Consider the following 17733-nt stretch of genomic DNA (forward strand, 5'->3'; position numbering starts at 1 on the left):
AACTTATTTGTGGAGAATATTTGATATGATCATCACAATAACCATTACTAAATTCTGCATTAAATGTCCATGAAACATTGACAAATCCTCATTTGAATTTAATATTTTCAAACAACCAATGTTTATTTTGTATAGGATACCCATTAAACCTAGGAATGAACCAAAGAGGTAGAGATTCAATAGAGCTTTCAAAGTCAGAATGATCAAGGACCTTCTCAGTGACAGAAGACACGTTTGTGAGCTCAACAGCTATTGTCATGCACATCTTGGCACTTTAAGACCTTGAGATAATTGTCAACCTTGTGTGTATCCCTGCAAACACACTGGTACAGAGTACTAACAGCAAAATAGTGAGTGGCTTCATCAAATGACTACAGAACCAACCATCCATTGGTCAGATTTGTAATCATTTTGTCCAGGAAAAAATTCCATGATTATGTCACCTTAGGAAGTAGATAAATATTCCTTACTCTTTACACAGTCTATTTTTACATGCATTGCTTTGCATTTTGGAACAATGTCCAGGGTTCAAATTATTTTGGAAATCACAAAAGTCATCTCAGTTCCATAATGACTCAGAATCAGGCCATGTAGGAAAATACATGTAATTTCTTATAACTTTTCTCTATATCAGAGTTCTATATTCTTTCTGCTATGTCATCTCTTACATTCCCTTAGTGTTTCAGGTGGTGAAAAAGGCCCTCCACCAATTCTTTTTAGCTTTGTGCTTGTGTGTCACAGCAACAGTCAATTATTAACATTTATCAAAACATGGATTTCTGTTTGTAATCAGCAAACATTATGAAAAATTACTTTTCAAAAAGTAGATACTGTTCTGGTACTAAGTAGGCAGAAGAACAATTGTTTAAAAGTAATTTTGAAAGCCATTTGATATGCACTTTAAAAAGATATAATAATTACGTAGATGATGCAGGTGGCCTCCTCAAAGATATGTATTTTACAATGTCTTCGAATGCACTGCATGGATTGCCTCCTGTATTGTTAGATTGACATCATTTCAGGATATTATTTCTTGTGACCCTAACTCATTTCCACTGTAGTAACAGTGTAGGTACATAATGAGCCAGCTGATCATTTTACCAGGTAGCTGAGTAAAAGCACTTTGTTGATAATAAACCTCTATAGACTGCAAAGTTCTTATTGACACCCAAGTAAAGCTGCCCTTGCCTTGGATATTTGATTTATTTAGAAACCTGGATTCTTCAACCATTGAACCAAATTGAAGTCTCAATTAACAACAGAGTCTACCCATTTCAATCTTGTGAGCAACCAAAAGTTTGTCTGGAGCAGGATCCTTCCTGGAACAGTTTTTCAAATACTTAGTAGGAAATGAATTTAACCTCTACACTGGGCTACTATTCAATTAATTTCTAAGAGTCAGAAATTGTGACATTCAATGGTGGGTACCTTCTTCTAATCCATTAACTTCTGTTTTGCTTCTTTTTTCCTAAAGCTTTTCCAACTAAATAAGCCATGTATGAAAAACTTTATATCACAGAACATTTGTGGACTACACAGCTTCAAAGAATAGAAATTTCCACTGAAGATGAGAATCTGTAAAAGAAATAAACAAAAATATATGAAGGTATAGTAGAATTAAAAAGAGGTCTCAAGACTTAACAAGGATTGAGTGCTCACCTAAAATAGATCAGCCTGCATGAGAGATTGGGTCCTATTTACTTTTATATACACTACCTTCATTATGTCTGAAATTGTTTCTTTATGTTGGCATCTTCCATAATGCTCACTGGATGGATTCAGTTGTGCTGCCCAGAACATTAATGGAGCAAGCAAACAATTCCCTATTCCGTTCAGCTGCTCTCATTGCCTTTCTAGCTATCTTAAGGTTTCTAGAAGTTTATGGGTTCTATCTTAGTTTATTAGATGGTTTGGCAAATATAGGCTCTTTATAGTCTAAACATTTAGCTCAAAAGGATCAAGGATAAGTCAGCAATTTCAACTCTGATATATTCCTGTTTTTCATAGTAATACAAGCCCCACTTAGAGTTCACCCTCAAGCAAATAGCCCCAAATATGATGTGAATCATAGGTCTACATGTCTCATTTCCTTTCAGTGTACATATTTCAAAGGGGAAAAGTGCACAGGGCACTGTAATGCAGAGATAATTTTGAATCATTATGACCTGCTGAATTTCAATGCACGTTTTTTACCATTTGCTTCCAGTGACTCCCCTGATTAACCTTTCCCCCCTTTTCCTGTCCATCTTGACTGTGTGCATAGTCAGAGAAGCCAAGACCTTCTCCTTTAAACATTGTTCTGTGGTTTAGTTATAGTTGGGGGAAATAAATTATAAAAACAAATAGTAATTCCCACTCTGACCACCAGATTGTTACCTTTTCATTGAAATTTTAATTTTTCTCTGCTCTGTAATATTTGGTATCCAGAGCTGACCTACAAAATGAGAAAAGAAATTTCTATTCCTTTCCTTATGTAAGGAAAGAACTTTGCGAACACAGGAATGTGAACTTCCTACAACCAATCACATGTCTATAGTAGCAAATAGAACAACCTGGGCCCCACATCTCTTAAACAACAGGGAAGGGCAGGTTAGCCAATTCACAGTCCTGCCTGGATACGATCAACCTTGTAATATAGACATTTATAAATGTAAGATGCCTGCAGGAAATTGTAGGAAAAAGTTTACTTCTCTCTCATCTTCTCAATTCATTAGGTAAATAAAACAATGAAATTCATTTTTTCTTCTACCAGTAAATATTTTCCATGATTTTATGGAAATCATAAAGACTCATTTTATATGAGTTTGTTTGCCCATGTACTTTTTTGTTCAAAAGTACCCATCAAGAAATCTTAGGGATAATTGTTCCATGCAGTTAGAATACAAGAATTTGTAGTTCTTGGAGGATTTTTTCTGGTGCTATAATTTGAGTTAGAGCTTTTCACATTTATATAAATTCATAATGGATGGACAGATTTAAAAGCATTGGGGCCACCACCACCGGGCAGTGGTGGCGCACGCCTTTAATCCCAGCACTCGGGAGGCAGAGGCAGGCGGATCTCTGTGAGTTCGAGGCCAGCCTGGGAAAGGCGCAAAGCTACACAGAGAAACCCTGTCTCAAAAACCAAAAAAAAAAAAAAAAAAAAAAAAAAAAAAAAAGCATTGGGGATCCTTCCTTTGATTTTGATTTTGACATCCCAGTGTTTCTATGTCTGTGTGTGTGTGTGTGTGTTTAAAGTTGTATGTATGCATAAAGACACATTCCAGAGTACAACTTCGTGTCATTTTTAAGAAAATTTTTTACTTCATTTTTAAAAGGTTGTTTGTATTGGCCTGACTCTCATAAATTAGGGTAAAGTATCTGGAGTGTGACCCAAGATCTTCTTGTGACCTTGCACTAGGGCTAGGATTCAGATACATGCCAACATGCCAAGTATCTGTCTGTAATTCAGTTCTACATATCAAACATATGCCTTCATGATGACAGGGAAGTAGTTTATCCTAAGATCTATCCTCTTGGCTTGCTGGTGGTCATATAAAGAATACTCTGATTGTTGAATTTCATGATTTTCACAGTTGTAAGATATGCTTTAGTTTTGTTTTTTAATTTATTTTGTTCTTTTTGTAACAAGTTGTAGAATAGTACATTCCATAGTTTATTGAGCCATCTGCTTAGGGAGAGGTTGGCCACGGGACAAGAAAGCTCAGGTTTTGTGATAGAGCACTTTCTCTTTGGATTCTTCATATCCTCTCTGACCTTATTGTGATTGGATTTAGTTTTATCTTTGTCTCCTTATTTGTGGTATCAAAACCCTGTGGCCTCATCTAGGATAAGTTTACTGTCACAGAAGTTAGGAAGTGAACTCTTTGTTGCAACAGTTTTCTCAGAATATAAGCCTTCCATCTTGGAGGGAAGCTCCTTACGAATGTCACTTGTTAGATGTGATGAAACAAAAGGGCTTTAAGGGAATGAAACATTCCTTCCTACAGGAAACCTCATTATCCTCCTGGGAAAATACCTAAATAAATTCAGAAAGTACCTGCATAGGACTAAATTAATTAGGTCTATTTAATCCCACACATGCATAAACTGTAAGAGTGCTAAGAGACACTCTCTGACGTGCTTTGCTGCATGGAGGAAGCAGAGATCATCTGATATCTGGAAGAGGCCACGAGCTTATCTGCTTGGAAAAAGAAAAAAAGAGAGACAATGTGAACTGCCCAGAGGCCTCAGAGACCAGTCGCTGCTTCGAACAGGCTGAGACCCATGAGGAGTCTAACTAGTTGAGCTTTGTCCAAGTTTTATGGTGTGCTCTCTGTTTCCAGGTTTTGTGAACTGCTATCTGTACTTTGGTGGGCTATTGGTTTTATAGCTCTCTTTTAAGATATGTTTGGTATATAAATATGTCTTTGCTCTTATTCCTGTAAGTGCCCCCAACAATTGAATGGCTTACCAATTGGAATTTGTTGGTGTGGTTTCTTTGCTCTGTCACAGAATCCAAACCTGGACTGAATAGTGCATTTGTTGTTGTTCTTGTATTTTTTTTATGTATCCCCAGAAATAGAATCTCACAACAAAACCCTCAACTCTTTAAGATTTTGATTATAATTGGTGTATAGTCTTCATTGAATTGGCTAATAATAAAAGGCTCACATTTTGTTGTTTTTACATTTCTGATGTAGGTTTGTTTGTACTCATGTTTGTATGTGTGTGTTTCTACCAGTTGTAATATTTATATGTATCGGTTCCCCAAATTTTTCATGAAACTGGATCTCTCATCTAGTCTTGAGCTTGATGGTATCAGAAGCCTAGCTGGCACCATACTGTTGATGCATAGAATATGGAGAAATAAATCCTGTATCGACATAGATCTTTACTAGATGGCTTTCTTGTCATTGGAAGCTCCAATTCACACTGCTAGAGACAAAAGACATCAACATAATTCTCCAAATATGAATCATATCAATGTTTGCAATAGTGGTAGACATGTTATGTAGTAACCTTATTGTGTGATTTTTGGCCTCTCCAAAACATGGAACTCATGCTTCCATTAGCTAGAACAAAAACCTGATGATGGTGATGTTGTAGATTCTAGAGGAGAATATAATATTAATATACTGCTTACTTGAAATACTAAGGCAGTGTCAGTTATTACAGTTATTGTGACAAATTAGAGCATGTCTCAACCCTCATCAGAGAATTTTTTCCCAGTTTATGCTGATTCATACAGAGACTACAATTGAATTATGTGCAGAGTGTAAGAGACTGAGGATTATTTAGTTCTAAATTGATACCTATATCAAACACTCTACACACAAAGCTAAGGAATCATCAGGAAAGAGCGGTTAAGATGATTGACAAGGAAGAGGCAGTGGACAACTGCAGATTGTCAGCATTTCCTGGACTTGATGGGGTCATTGCACTATGAATTCACAATAGTTTTGCTTGCATGTGTAAGACCTATACAGATTCAAGCAATATAAAATCCAGGTGGAAGGCCCATGAAACACATACTGAATTGAAGCAGTATTGACAATTATTTAGTTTGAGAGAGAGGCAATAAATTTTCTTCAATGATGTAGCCCCTGAGATGCTATCCATGCTCTAGGAGATAATCCTCTTCACCTGCCATATATAAATACTATTCACTGAACTCCTGAGACAACTAACATGGCACATGCCTATGGAACAAAGTAGTAGTTGGAATAGAAAAGACAATGGATGAAAGGGTTGGGTATTATTTGATGAAAAGACATTAAAATTGTGACTGAAAGTCTCAAAAAAAATTATGGAAGAGTTGAGTTTGTTTCATGCTTGCTATGAGGTTATAAAACTTCTTTGGGGAGTAAGACTAAGAGTCTGAGCACTTGGATTTGACCAGACTCATGAAAATTATGTTGTCCTCTTTGAACAAAAGGAAGGCTAGGAAATACTTCTATATTCTCTCTGAGGGTAGACAAAGTATCACTTTGAATTAAAATTTTACAAACAGTATAATAACTGGAATGGAAATTTACACAACAGGACCAGCTAAATTTATTTCCTTATCTGAAATTTGGTACATTTTCACAGTTCAATGAAGTGGTATGAGTAATTTTTTAATTATAGATATTTTATTTGTATCTACTTATATTTGCAAATATATGTAATTGTTGAATTTGTTAAAGCCTTCCATCTTGGAGGAAACAGTCTTAAGAAATGGGAAGTAAAGGTAAGTGAAAGAACTGAGTATTTAATATAGGACATATACAGACAGGTAAAGCAATAGGATGTTCTATGGGGGAGATGAAACACTATATTATGCAAGAATGTTCTCTTAAGACAGGAAGCAGACTCCTCAAAAAGCTTCAGAAGTCCCTGAAACTGAAGAGATTAATTAGGCCTCCCCATTCTCAAAAGTATGTATGCAGTAACAATTGCTAAGAATTACTCTAAGTAGAGTCAAGCTGCAGAGAAGAGATAGAGACTTGGGAGCAGCCTGGAAGAAGCAAGAAAGAGTCAAAGAGCCTTAGCAGAGACCATCTCAACAGCATAGCAGAAATACAAACCAGCTGAGCTTTCCAAAAGGATCAGACTGATTGAGTCACCTGGAAAGCACAGGCTATATACATCCTGTTGAGTTGTGTGCTGTCTATGTGGTGTGTTCCTCATTTCCAGCTTTTATTAGGTGTCACACATGTTGGGATGCAATGTGGTGATGCATCTGTGTTTGGGGCATTTCTACTCTTGTGCCTTGTACCCGTATTCTTGAAAGTAACCACAATAAACTCGATTGGTTCAACAAAGTGATCTGTAATTTGATCTGTCAAGGAATCACTATCTGGGAAGAGTGGATAGTATGTGTGTAGTGTCTCCTCAGGACTCCTCAGTCTCACAACTTATTGCCACCTGAACAGGAATCTTCCAACCAAAAATGAATTGGGGAACAGTGAATGTGGGGTTGTGTCTAAGATCAGTCATGTATGCAACTGAGTGATCAATAGCTCAATGATTACCATCCATGCTGTTATCTTTTCTGTATGGTCTGTGTTAGTGAAATTTTTTGATGTTGCAGAAGCTCCATGTTTTTTTGCTAACAGTAGTGAGTTATGTAAGATGCATGTTCCCTAAGAGGATGTAGCACTTTTAAAAAGGCCTCAATCTTACAATAAGAACTATAGGCAACTAAGTAATGCTAAGGAAAATGTGCAACACTGGAAACATGAACTCATGTAATACTATACAGATGGAGTAGGTCATATTTAGGAATGTATCTGTGTGTGTGTGTAGTGTGTGTGTATGTGTGTGTGTGTGTGTGTGTGTATACAACTGTAATGACAATTAATGAAGTAATGAGGCCACAAATTTGCAAGAAAGAATGAAGGGAATAAACATGGTTTTGAGAGAGGAAAAAGAAGGGAGAAATATTAAAATACATTCTAATCTCAATATATTTGTGTATATTATATCTATATATATATATGTGTGTGTGTGTGTGTGTGTGTCTATGTATAATTTGTTTTGTGTTTAATGTTAGTATAAAAATTATATTTTCTGTGATGAGACTTTGAAAAAGTGGCCATTCCCTCTAGGTTGTTTTCATAAACTTCCATTTTCTTGGCAGAATGGATCTACTTATTACTGGGAAACTCTTGCTGTGGTTCTAATATGTTAAGTCATATTCACTTATTCTGGCTAATAAGTACTTTCTTGACGTCTATAAACTAAACTTGTGAAAAATATTGTATATGAATGTCATAATATCATAATATCTGCATCAAATTCCCATAGAACATCAAATCCTCATTTTGAATTCAACATTTCCAAAGAATCAATGTTTATTTTTGAATGACACACTCATTAAGCCTAGAAATATACCAAAGATGTAGACTCAATGGAGCTTTGAAGGTCTGGATTATCAAGGACCTTCTCAGTGGCAAAGGACAGGATATGAGCTCAGCAGTTGTTGTCATGAACATCTCGGCACTTCAAGACCTTGAGATAATTGTCAACCTTGTGTGTATCCCTGCGCACACAGCGGCCCAGGGTATACAAAGCAATATTACGAGTGTCTTCATCAGATGACTGCAAATCTGACCATCCAGACCAGAAAGTATAATCATTTTCAACAGCTCCAGGCTGAACCTAAACATGGAAAGAGAAGGAATTATTATTATTATTATTATTATTATTATTATTATTATTATTATTATTGGTTTTTCAAGACAGGGTTTCTCTGTGTAGCTTTGTGCCTTTCCTAGATCTTGCTCTGTAGACCAGGATGACCTTGAACTCACAAAGATATGCCTGCCTTGGCCTGCCAAGTGCTAGGATTAAAGGCGTGTGCCACCACCGCCCGACAGAAAGGGATTATTTACACAGTTAGTATTACTTGGTAGTAATATCTTCTTGTAAATGAGTGGATATATATATGCATGTATATATATGGTACATATTCATGCACCAGAATTCATGCGCCAGCATTTGTATATCAGAAAGGGTGTTGTTTAAACTTCCACAGTTGACTTCTGAATTTCTCTATTTATTTTTTTTTTTGAGGCAACTTCTCTTATTTTAGCAGTCACTCACCAGGAATGTCTATGTTTCTGCCTTCCTAATGTTTGGATTCTACAGAATATTCACTATATCTCTTTACTTTTATGTGAATTCTAGGATCAAATTCCTGGCTGCCAAAGAAGGCATTTATAGCCTGGTTTTATCCTGAGCCTTATTCTATAAAACTAATAAAGATTAAGTTATACTAGAAGGAAATATATTAGTTTTGTCATATATTATATTGAAGGCAAGAGGCTTTTTAAAGTAAACATCATTTGGGAATGCATATTTTCTGATGTGTCATTGGTCCCAGAAGAGGTGTATCCATATAGAAGCAGACTGAGTAATAAACTGAAAGATATTTTTTCATTGTATGCATGCAATTGACCAACATAAAGGCTGATGTTTTCTCAGCTTATTCTCTGAGGCACCATTCATACATGTGGGTTTGAGGAGAATATTCCTTTAATCTTCTATCTTTAAACTCATTCTATTCTTTATATCATGTATTCTTCCAAATTCAAGAATATATCAAACATTTCCAACAATGTGTTAACGTTGAGTTCCAAGACTGTTATCAGATTTTCTGAATTAGTCAGGAATATCCATACCACCTATAAAAGCTACTTTCTGAGTTAATGTAAGAAGCAGTTACTTTCTATCGAGAGCGCTGATGTGTGTGGTTCTCAGAAAAGAACCTGAAGAAGATAAGATTTGCAATTGCCCTCTCCTTATTGTCAAGGCAGTGAATTAATTGGATAGAAATCATATATAATTTCATATATATATATATATATATATATCTCAGAAATGAATTATTGAAAAATTCATTTCCTAATTAACAAATAACCTCTTCCATACAGGAGATAAGCAAAAGAGTATGAAGAGTGAGTGGGCTTACCCTACTGAGTATGGTCTTCAGTCCCTCCAGGAGGCCTAGAATTCTTTCTTCCAAATCTTTTGTGTTTGACAGCATAACCTCAGATGCATCTGGAAGAGCAGCCACAGCAGCCACCATGTGCTTCAGAGGCTCTTCCCAGGCTTGTAAAACGCTGATGGTCACTTTCAGAAGATCTTCTGACTAAACAATCATGAACAAGAACATCTCATTAAAATAACTGAAACACAACAGGGTTAATACATGTGGTGGCTGAACGAAGGTCATGAACTCCTGTATTGATTTATTATTAATAGAAGTATAGAAAACATTCTTAGCACATGATCGGCAATATAGGAATAACAATATTCTATCACAGAATTACAATTTTTTTCTCAAATAGAATTGATTTCCCTTCACAGTGATTTCTGGTGCATGTCAAACAAATCATGTTTTGTTTTTGCTATATGTTCTACCATCTATAGTTCTGGCGAGCCTCAGTTCCTTATGGTCCTAATAATACAATGTACAAGAGATTTTGTAAGGATTAAAGGAATCAGTGACAAAGGATTGCTTTGGGGGGTTTCAATGTAAGTAGATCAGAGGAAATGCTGACCTCTTCCTATACCTTCTCACTATTAACTCACATTTTATTTATGAGAAGAGTTTGTGTGTAGGTTACTCATCCTACACATGAAGGGGAAAAGATTATATGTGTGAGATGTGTATACATAAGGAATTTTGTGTAAATCATATTCAGAATTTTTATGACAAAGACTGAGATGGAAGATGTTAAGACAGTAATAAATCATAGGTACTGAGATATTCTGTGTTCCTCACAGCATAGGTTGTCATTGAGAATAAGGTAACATGTTCAGAGGAACCTCCTTTTAACCTTTACTTTTGAAACATAAAAGAAGCCTGTGTAATTTAGAGGGATTCTTTATTAATTATAAAAAAATGGAAGTAGGAACAAGAGAATCTTTAAAAGTAAGTCAATTGAATCATGCTCCTTAAGTAACATTCCTCCAGAGAAGAGTTTAGTATTATACTATAAACACTGCTGTATCTGTAACTCTTCAACACACATGTAAATTTAGAGTCAACTGGGGATGTTCAACTAATATTAAAGCTTCCCAAATAATATTAAAGATAACCCCACAGACAATGTGCTGTTAAAACAGGGTGCTCTGGATGATCAATTTATTAACTTATTATCATGTGGAGGCTTTTATCTTAGAGAGAAATTATCAACCATATAGTGTCATTGTCTGCTTGCTCCATCTTCTTCTTCTTCTTCCCTTCTCTTGACTCTGAGATTACCACATGTGCTATGGCCCCAGTAACGACACACAGCAGAGCTACCCTGTGTTTATTACATCAGTTGTTTTTGTCAGAATCAGGGAGGAAACCTACTTTTGTTTGGTGGACTTGCTCACTGTTTTCTGGAGTAGGGATAGCAGCAGTGTGGCAGGTTCCCAACATCAGACTCTGTTTCCAAATGTTTCTGCCAAACTTCATATTCTGAAAGAAATGGAAAGGTCTGATTTCTTAGCAGTAAACATAGAACAAACATATTCATTACCACATCAGTAACACATTTTATAGATGTATTACTTTTAGCAAATGATAAAGAGAAATTGAAACAGGAATGAAGTGAAAACGGTCTGCCTACATTTTCCTGTCCATGGGAGAAGCAATCTAATATTTTTACCCTCCAATATTCTTCCTCTATGTACTATTCTCTTGTCATTTTGCCCTTCCTAAATGGTATTGTTTAGAAAGAAAGCACTGAGTAACACACATACTGTAAAACACCTAAGGTTTAAGCATCACTTTTTCTATTTATGGAGGTAAAGGTCATACAATAACACATGCATGTTCATTGTTATGGTCCCATTGATACTCAGTAGCCTATTTCCTTTAGGCAGATTTTATAAAATAAGTATTTACTTTACATACACAGTCACATGATAAATGTAGGATGTAATCCTATTCATGATGTCAAAATAAGTCATAAATTCTAGACATATTCTAAGAAAATATTCACCAGTGAGTAAATAAAGAATTAAAACATTAATTTATATTACTTATACATATATAATATAAATAGAATACATAATATAAATAATATAAATATAAATAGAATTTTCAATTGCCTGACATACATACTTAGGGAATTTATTAGCTAAAGTGTATATTTTTAATACAGACAATTAGTAAATTTGTAAAAGTTTAATGGATTTATAGGAATATTATGCACTTGAAAAACTATGGATATAGGTTTTTTATGAAAGACTAATGAGTGAAAATCGCAAGGGAAAGGTATATTCACCACAATTTTGTAATGTATGCTCCATATTCTAAATTTGCACTGAATTCTTTCTTTTCTACAATTGACTGCCTATAGTGGGTAGCTACAACTCCCCCTGGCAAAATTGAGTATATTTATTAGGACCTGGAATGACATTTCCTTTGAAAGCAAGACTGTACTTATCAATGCAACACTCATCCCTGAAAATTTCCAAACAATAATTTTAAGCACGTTAGAATTATGAGTTGTTATTTCTTTCAGCTTAGTAAGGTTTTTTTGTAGTTTAGTTTTAATCTAATTCCACAATTCATTACAAGTCATTTCTCCTCCACTAGATATCTACAGAGTGCTAAGTGAAAATGCCACAGAGACAGGACCTTTTCACAAAGGACAAGAGTTCACAGTGCGCTGATGCATGTATTTTGGACTTTAATATCTTAACAAGTTGCTTAAAAAATCACTCTCTTTTTTTCATTTTTCCTTTTTTTAATTTTATAATTTAATTTAATTTTACATATCAGCCTGTTCTCCCCCCCCCACTCCTCTTACCCTTCCACCCCCCATTCCCATCTCCTCCAGGGCAAGGACTCCCCTGGGGATTCAGCTCAGCCTGGTAGACTCAATTGAGGCAGGTCCAGTCCCCTCTTCCCTTCAAAGAGCCAGCTCATGCACTAAGGACAGGTCCAAACACCCTAAATGTCATGCTAGAGCTCCCATCCAATGACTGATGGAAGCAGATGCGGAGATACATGGCCAGGCCCCAGGTGGAGCTCCGGGAGTCCAATCGGTGAGAAAGAGGAGGGATTGTATGAGCGAGATTTTGAGACCGTGAATGGAAAAAGCATAGGGACAAATAGCCAAACTAGTGGAAACACATGAACTATGAACTAATAGATGAGGAGACCCCAACTGAATCAGACCCTCTGAATAAGTGAGACAATTGATTAGCTTGAAATATTTAGGAGGCCCCCAGGCAGTGGGACCTGGGCCTGTCTTTAGTGCATGAAAAAAATCTCTGTTAAAAGTTGTACAGTTGCCGGGCGGTGGTGGCGCACGCCTTTAATCCCAGCACTCGGGAGGCAGAGCCAGGCGGATCTCTGTGAGTTCAAGGCCAGCCTGGGCTACCAAGTGAGTTCCAGGAAAGGCACAAAGCTACACAGAGAAACCCTGTCTCGAAAAACCAAAAAAAAAAAAAAAAAAAAAAAAAGTTGTACAGTTACTATATTTTTACAGGTTTAAGTTTTCATGAAGCATCCCATTGTTCCTTGCCCATAATTCTGTGTCTATATCTCACCATTAAAAGTATTGTGTTTGAAATTTGATTCATAATAGGTTATTGTTTCATTAGTTTGGTTTTCTGATTGTCCATTCAGAGACTATCCAGTACTTACAAAGTCAGCGAAGACTTTTGAGGCAAGATCGTGAGTGTAGTGTGACAATCCAACCACACGTTGGTATAGGGTTCCAGTGGACAAACGGGGACTTGGTGAGGAGATCACATGCTCCCAAAGGAGCAGATTTGATACTGCCAGCAAAAGCAGTGTCCCAGCTACAAAGAGAAATGAAACTGAGATGACCCATTCAAATGAGTATACATTGGTGACGCTATATAGCATGTACATTTTGTTCTGAGGTTCCTGTGCTACAATAATTGGTTGTGAAAACATGAAACTGGAATAAATTGTCCAATGTGAAAACATACGTGAATAGTGATGTTTCTCAAAACCATAGCTTGTGAGGTAGGAGAGTTACCTTGGCTTTGGCTTGCCCTTGTAGAGTTTCTAAAATTTGCAAACATTTTGAGATAAAATTGGTTCTAAGAGAGAGTCTTTAATCCATTCTCTTCAGATTTTAATGTTTGGTAATTTGTATTCATTTTCCATCTCATTAAGTTAAGTATTTTACTAATTAATTTTCATGCAAATATCACTTGAAAATTAAGATGGCTTTTTAAAATAAACTTGCTTTTCCATTCACTATTTACTTGCATGCAATAAATCAGTAAAGTCACAAACCTACTCTCCTTGTTTATATAAGGTTCCAAAACCTAACTCTTCTTCAGGTGGATTTATTTGAGGAGAAAAGCATCCAAATCCTGGCAACCCATTATTTACTTACTCCTTCTGTGACTGATACAATTATGCCTTTGAGTCCTATGTTCTCAAAAAAATTTCAGGTTCTCAATTTCAGATATTTGGTCATTTTTGTTGTACTATTTTTTGTTTTAAAAATTGTCCTGTGCAATGAACGATTTTTAGAAGCAGCTGCTCATTAAAAACCTGTAACAGTGTTCCCCGATATCCTTATGTCAAAATCAAAAATAAAAATAAACAGAGTTAAAGTAATATATAATGTCCATGGTCATTACTTGGCATGTGTCTTCACAGAAGATGGTAGAAGAATTCCCCTAGAGAGTCACTGAACTCCAGGTTAAAATAGCAACTGGTTTCAGGAAAGTAATTCTCAGCACACTGTTGACTTGACTTCAGGTGGGTCATAAAATGCATCAGTTCCCTAAATATTACAACACCAATAGCTCCAAAGAATGTATTCTGTCCAAACCCATCTTGATGAAATAATACACTAATAACATAGAGGAGAATGGATGAAGTGCTACTTACAGAAGGACAGTTGAGTCAATGACAGCTGCATCTCTGAGAAGATCTACTGCGAGATGGACTCCAACACAAGAAGACTGTGCACCTGAGTCTACCTTTTCTCAACTCATTACCTCCTATATATACTAACAGAATATACTAACCCATGACCATTTAAGTCTAGGAGCAGAAGGAAGCAATGCCTTTTGGTCTAGGTAAAAGTTGCAAGATTTTATCCATCCAGGAAGTATTGAAATAATCCTCACTCTTGCCACAGTTCTGTCTCTGTATGTAAAATTTTTGCTTTTTTCAACAAGGTCCAGGGTTCAAATATTTTGGAAATCAAAAATGTCATCTAAGTTTCTTAATGACTCACCATCATGTCATGGAGAAAGACGTATGTATTTCCTCATGACTTTTCTCTAGACCAGAGTTCTATATTTTTTATACCATGTCTATAAAGTTCCATGAGTTTTTCAGGTCTTGACTAAGGCTCTCCATCAGTTATCTTTTGAGTTTTGGGCCAGTATGTCCTAACAACCATCAATTATTCTCAACATTTTATCAAAATATGAATTTATTGATGTATCCTGCAAACTCCCAAAAAAGTTTTCTTCTCACAGGGTAAATACTTTCTCAGTATTAAGTTGGCAGAAAATCAAATGTTTAAAAGGTACTTTTAATACATTCAGTTAACTTGAAAGAATCTGATGTGATGCTTTTCAAACATGATCGGTACCTTCTAATCATCCTTTAATTTCTATTTTGCTTCCTTTTCTTCATAGTTTTGCAAATAACAAGCCATGAAGAGGATAGCATTATATCATGAAAAGTTTGCACACAGTGACCAGCTTCAAGAGAATATATAATGCTCTATATAATTATCTGGATGTGGAGAATCTCTATGAGTACCAGGAAAAATTGTATCAAGATATCAGAGTATAAAGAGGCCTCATTTCTTAACAAGGATTGAGAGCTAAGAATATTAACTTAACTTGGGTGAGATACTGTACTCTTATATATCTGTACTTTGGAATCAGTCTGTCTGAGATCCTTACCTTATACTGTTGTCATCAGGCACAGTGCTGACTAAATAAAATCAGTTGAAGTATCCCACATAGATCATTAAGGTAGTTAATATATTAATGGCCCTTTCTGTTCTGCTATGCTTACTGCCCCACTAACTACCTTATGGGTTCTGAGAGATGTATTGTTTTGTAGGAATAGGCTGTTTATTGTCTGAAATTTCAGCTCAAACTACCCAAGGATGAATCAGCAATTTCCACTTCACCGTGTTCCCATTCCTCCCAGTAATACAAGTCCCATTTACAGTTCACCCTTAAGGATATCTCTCATCATATGATGTTAACCATATGTCTGTATATCTCATTCACCTTTGGTGTACTTACATCAAAGGGTAAAGTGCACAGAGATGCAGAGTTAACCTTGAACCTTTTATAGCCTGCTTAGTCTCAACACAAATCTTTTAACATTTGCCTTCCAGTGACTCCCTTAATGAACTCTCTCCTTTTTTCCATGGCATCTTCTTTGCTTTTATACTCAAAAATCCAAAAACTTCTGCTACAGTAGCCACCATCCTCTGTGTGTTCTAGTGTTGGCAAATATATTCTGAGCACAGACTTGGTCCACCTTTTGCCTAACTGACTGTCAAGTATTTACGGAAAAATTTTAATGTGTCTATCAACTAGGAAGCAGTTAGGCTGTATAGCTGACATCCAAAAAGAAATAAATTTCTGTTATCTTCCTATTAAGGAATAAGCTATACAAATCCAGGATGGGTCAATTTGTTAGGTCCCACAATAATTTTTCTATAGTAGAAAACAGAAATAACCTTAATTGCACAGTGTTTGGCCCCAGAAAATGTTAATCTCATTCATAGTTCCATTTGTTATGATCTATAATGTGTGCTGTATATTTTATAGTATATAGGATGTCTGCAGGTAAGGGTGGAAGTAGAAAATTATATACTTCTCTATAAATTTAGTCAGCTGGCCTCTGTGGTTGTAATATAGGACATTCCAGGTTCTGGTAAGCTTTCCTAGGTGCTATGATGTAAGGCAGAGACTGGATGAAGAGGTCAAAATAAGTGAGGACTCCTTTGATTTTGATATAACCTCTCTTATTTTAAATGTCTTTTAATATGTATGGGTTTTATCTTTGTCTTCTCGTGTATGATGTGAAAGCCATGTAAGCTCATCTGAGATGAGATTTCTATTAAGGAAGAAAGGAAGTGAACCCTTTGTTGTAACAGTTTCCTCTGAGATTAAACCTCCCACTTTGGAAGGAAGCTTCTTATGATGTCAGATGTTAAAATGGGAGCAGGTGAAAAGACATGGGTTCTATGGGGAGAGAAACATTCTGTACAGCAGGAAAACTCATTATAATTAGGAATTAACAATACAAGGACTTCAGTACATGAACCTGGTCAAATTAATTAGGAACCTCTTTCCTAACTCATATACACTGTAAGAGTTGTTGAGAAATACTTTCCAACATGATGAGCTACCTAAATTATTGTCAGAACCACTGAACTGCCTGTAAGAAACAGACCATGGGATTTACCTGGAATAGGCACACATGAGCTGAAGTGCTTGGAAAAAGAAAAACAGAGGTTAGATGAGGTCTCTGGAAGAAGCAAAGGCCAAGGAGGCTGCCTAGAAGGATGATTCCCTATCCAGTTGAGCTCCTTGTAAGTTTCACAGTGGGTTTCACCAGGTGACCAGATTTCTTGAGTTGTGAGCCATGGTCAGGTGGGATTTAAGTGATGTTTATACATGAATGTGTCAGAGTTTGTGTTCAATGTGTAAACTAGAGCATATCAGAAAATAATCTAGATAAATTGTTAGGTATGTTTTGTTGTCCTCCAAGTTTGTCTATGGGCTTTCTATCCAGCCCTTAGAACACTTTCTCAAGTGAATCAGAATCTTGAATCACTATTAAACTTATAGACATGTCATAAAATTGCTAAATTGTTTATAAAATCCCAAAAGAATCTGTGACAAGCTGTCAGTGTGAATTTGACAATTACTTATTTTTTTTATTTTATAATTAATTTAATTTTACATATCAGCTTCAGATTCTCCTGTCCTCCCTCCTCCCTTCCCCAGTCTCCCCTGCCCAATTCACCCTTCCCCATTCCCTTCTCCTCCAAGGCAAGTTCTCCCCTGGGGAGTCAGCCCAGCCTGGTAGATTCAGCTGAGGCAGATCCAGTCCCCTCTTCTCTACACCAAGGCTGAGCTAAGTGTCTCAGCATAGGCCCTAGGTTCCAAAAAGCCAGCCCATGCATCAAAGACAGGTCCTGGTCCCACTGCCTGGGGGCCTCCTAAATAGTTCAAGCTAATCAACTCTCTCACTGATCCAGAAGGCCTGATCCAGTTCCATGGGTGCTC

At 36.3% G+C, this 17733-nt stretch overlaps 1 protein-coding gene across 1 annotated transcript; it reads right to left on the reverse strand.

The window, feature by feature from the left end:
- Positions 1-7785: 7785 nt before the first annotated feature.
- Positions 7786-14455, reverse strand: LOC114701792 (prolactin-3B1-like). Its single transcript, XM_037205859.1, has 5 exons — positions 14348-14455; positions 13118-13275; positions 10829-10936; positions 9437-9616; positions 7786-8124 (listed from the first exon to the last, which is right to left on the reverse strand). The coding sequence occupies exons 1-5, from the start codon at positions 14376-14378 to the stop codon at positions 7936-7938; spliced, it is 666 nt and encodes a 221-aa protein (XP_037061754.1). The 5' UTR covers positions 14379-14455; the 3' UTR covers positions 7786-7935.
- Between the last annotated feature and the right edge of the window lie 3278 nt (positions 14456-17733).

This window comes from Peromyscus leucopus, chromosome 5 (genome assembly GCF_004664715.2).
Source record: "Peromyscus leucopus breed LL Stock chromosome 5, UCI_PerLeu_2.1, whole genome shotgun sequence".
Lineage (NCBI taxonomy): Eukaryota > Metazoa > Chordata > Mammalia > Rodentia > Cricetidae > Peromyscus > Peromyscus leucopus.

What these genes read in the sequence shown, in the direction of transcription:
- LOC114701792 (XM_037205859.1), bottom strand. Translation starts at nt 14,378, where the DNA reads ATGCAGCTGTCATTGACTCAACTGTCCTTCT. An exon ending in CAAAAGTCTTCGCTGACTTT is followed by an intron (nt 10,937 to 13,117) that starts GTAAGTACTGGA and finishes CATTTCTTTCAG; the next exon opens with AATATGAAGTTTGGCAGAAA. An exon ending in TGAAGACCATACTCAGTAGG is followed by an intron (nt 8,125 to 9,436) that starts GTAAGCCCACTC and finishes TTCCATGTTTAG; the next exon opens with GTTCAGCCTGGAGCTGTTGA.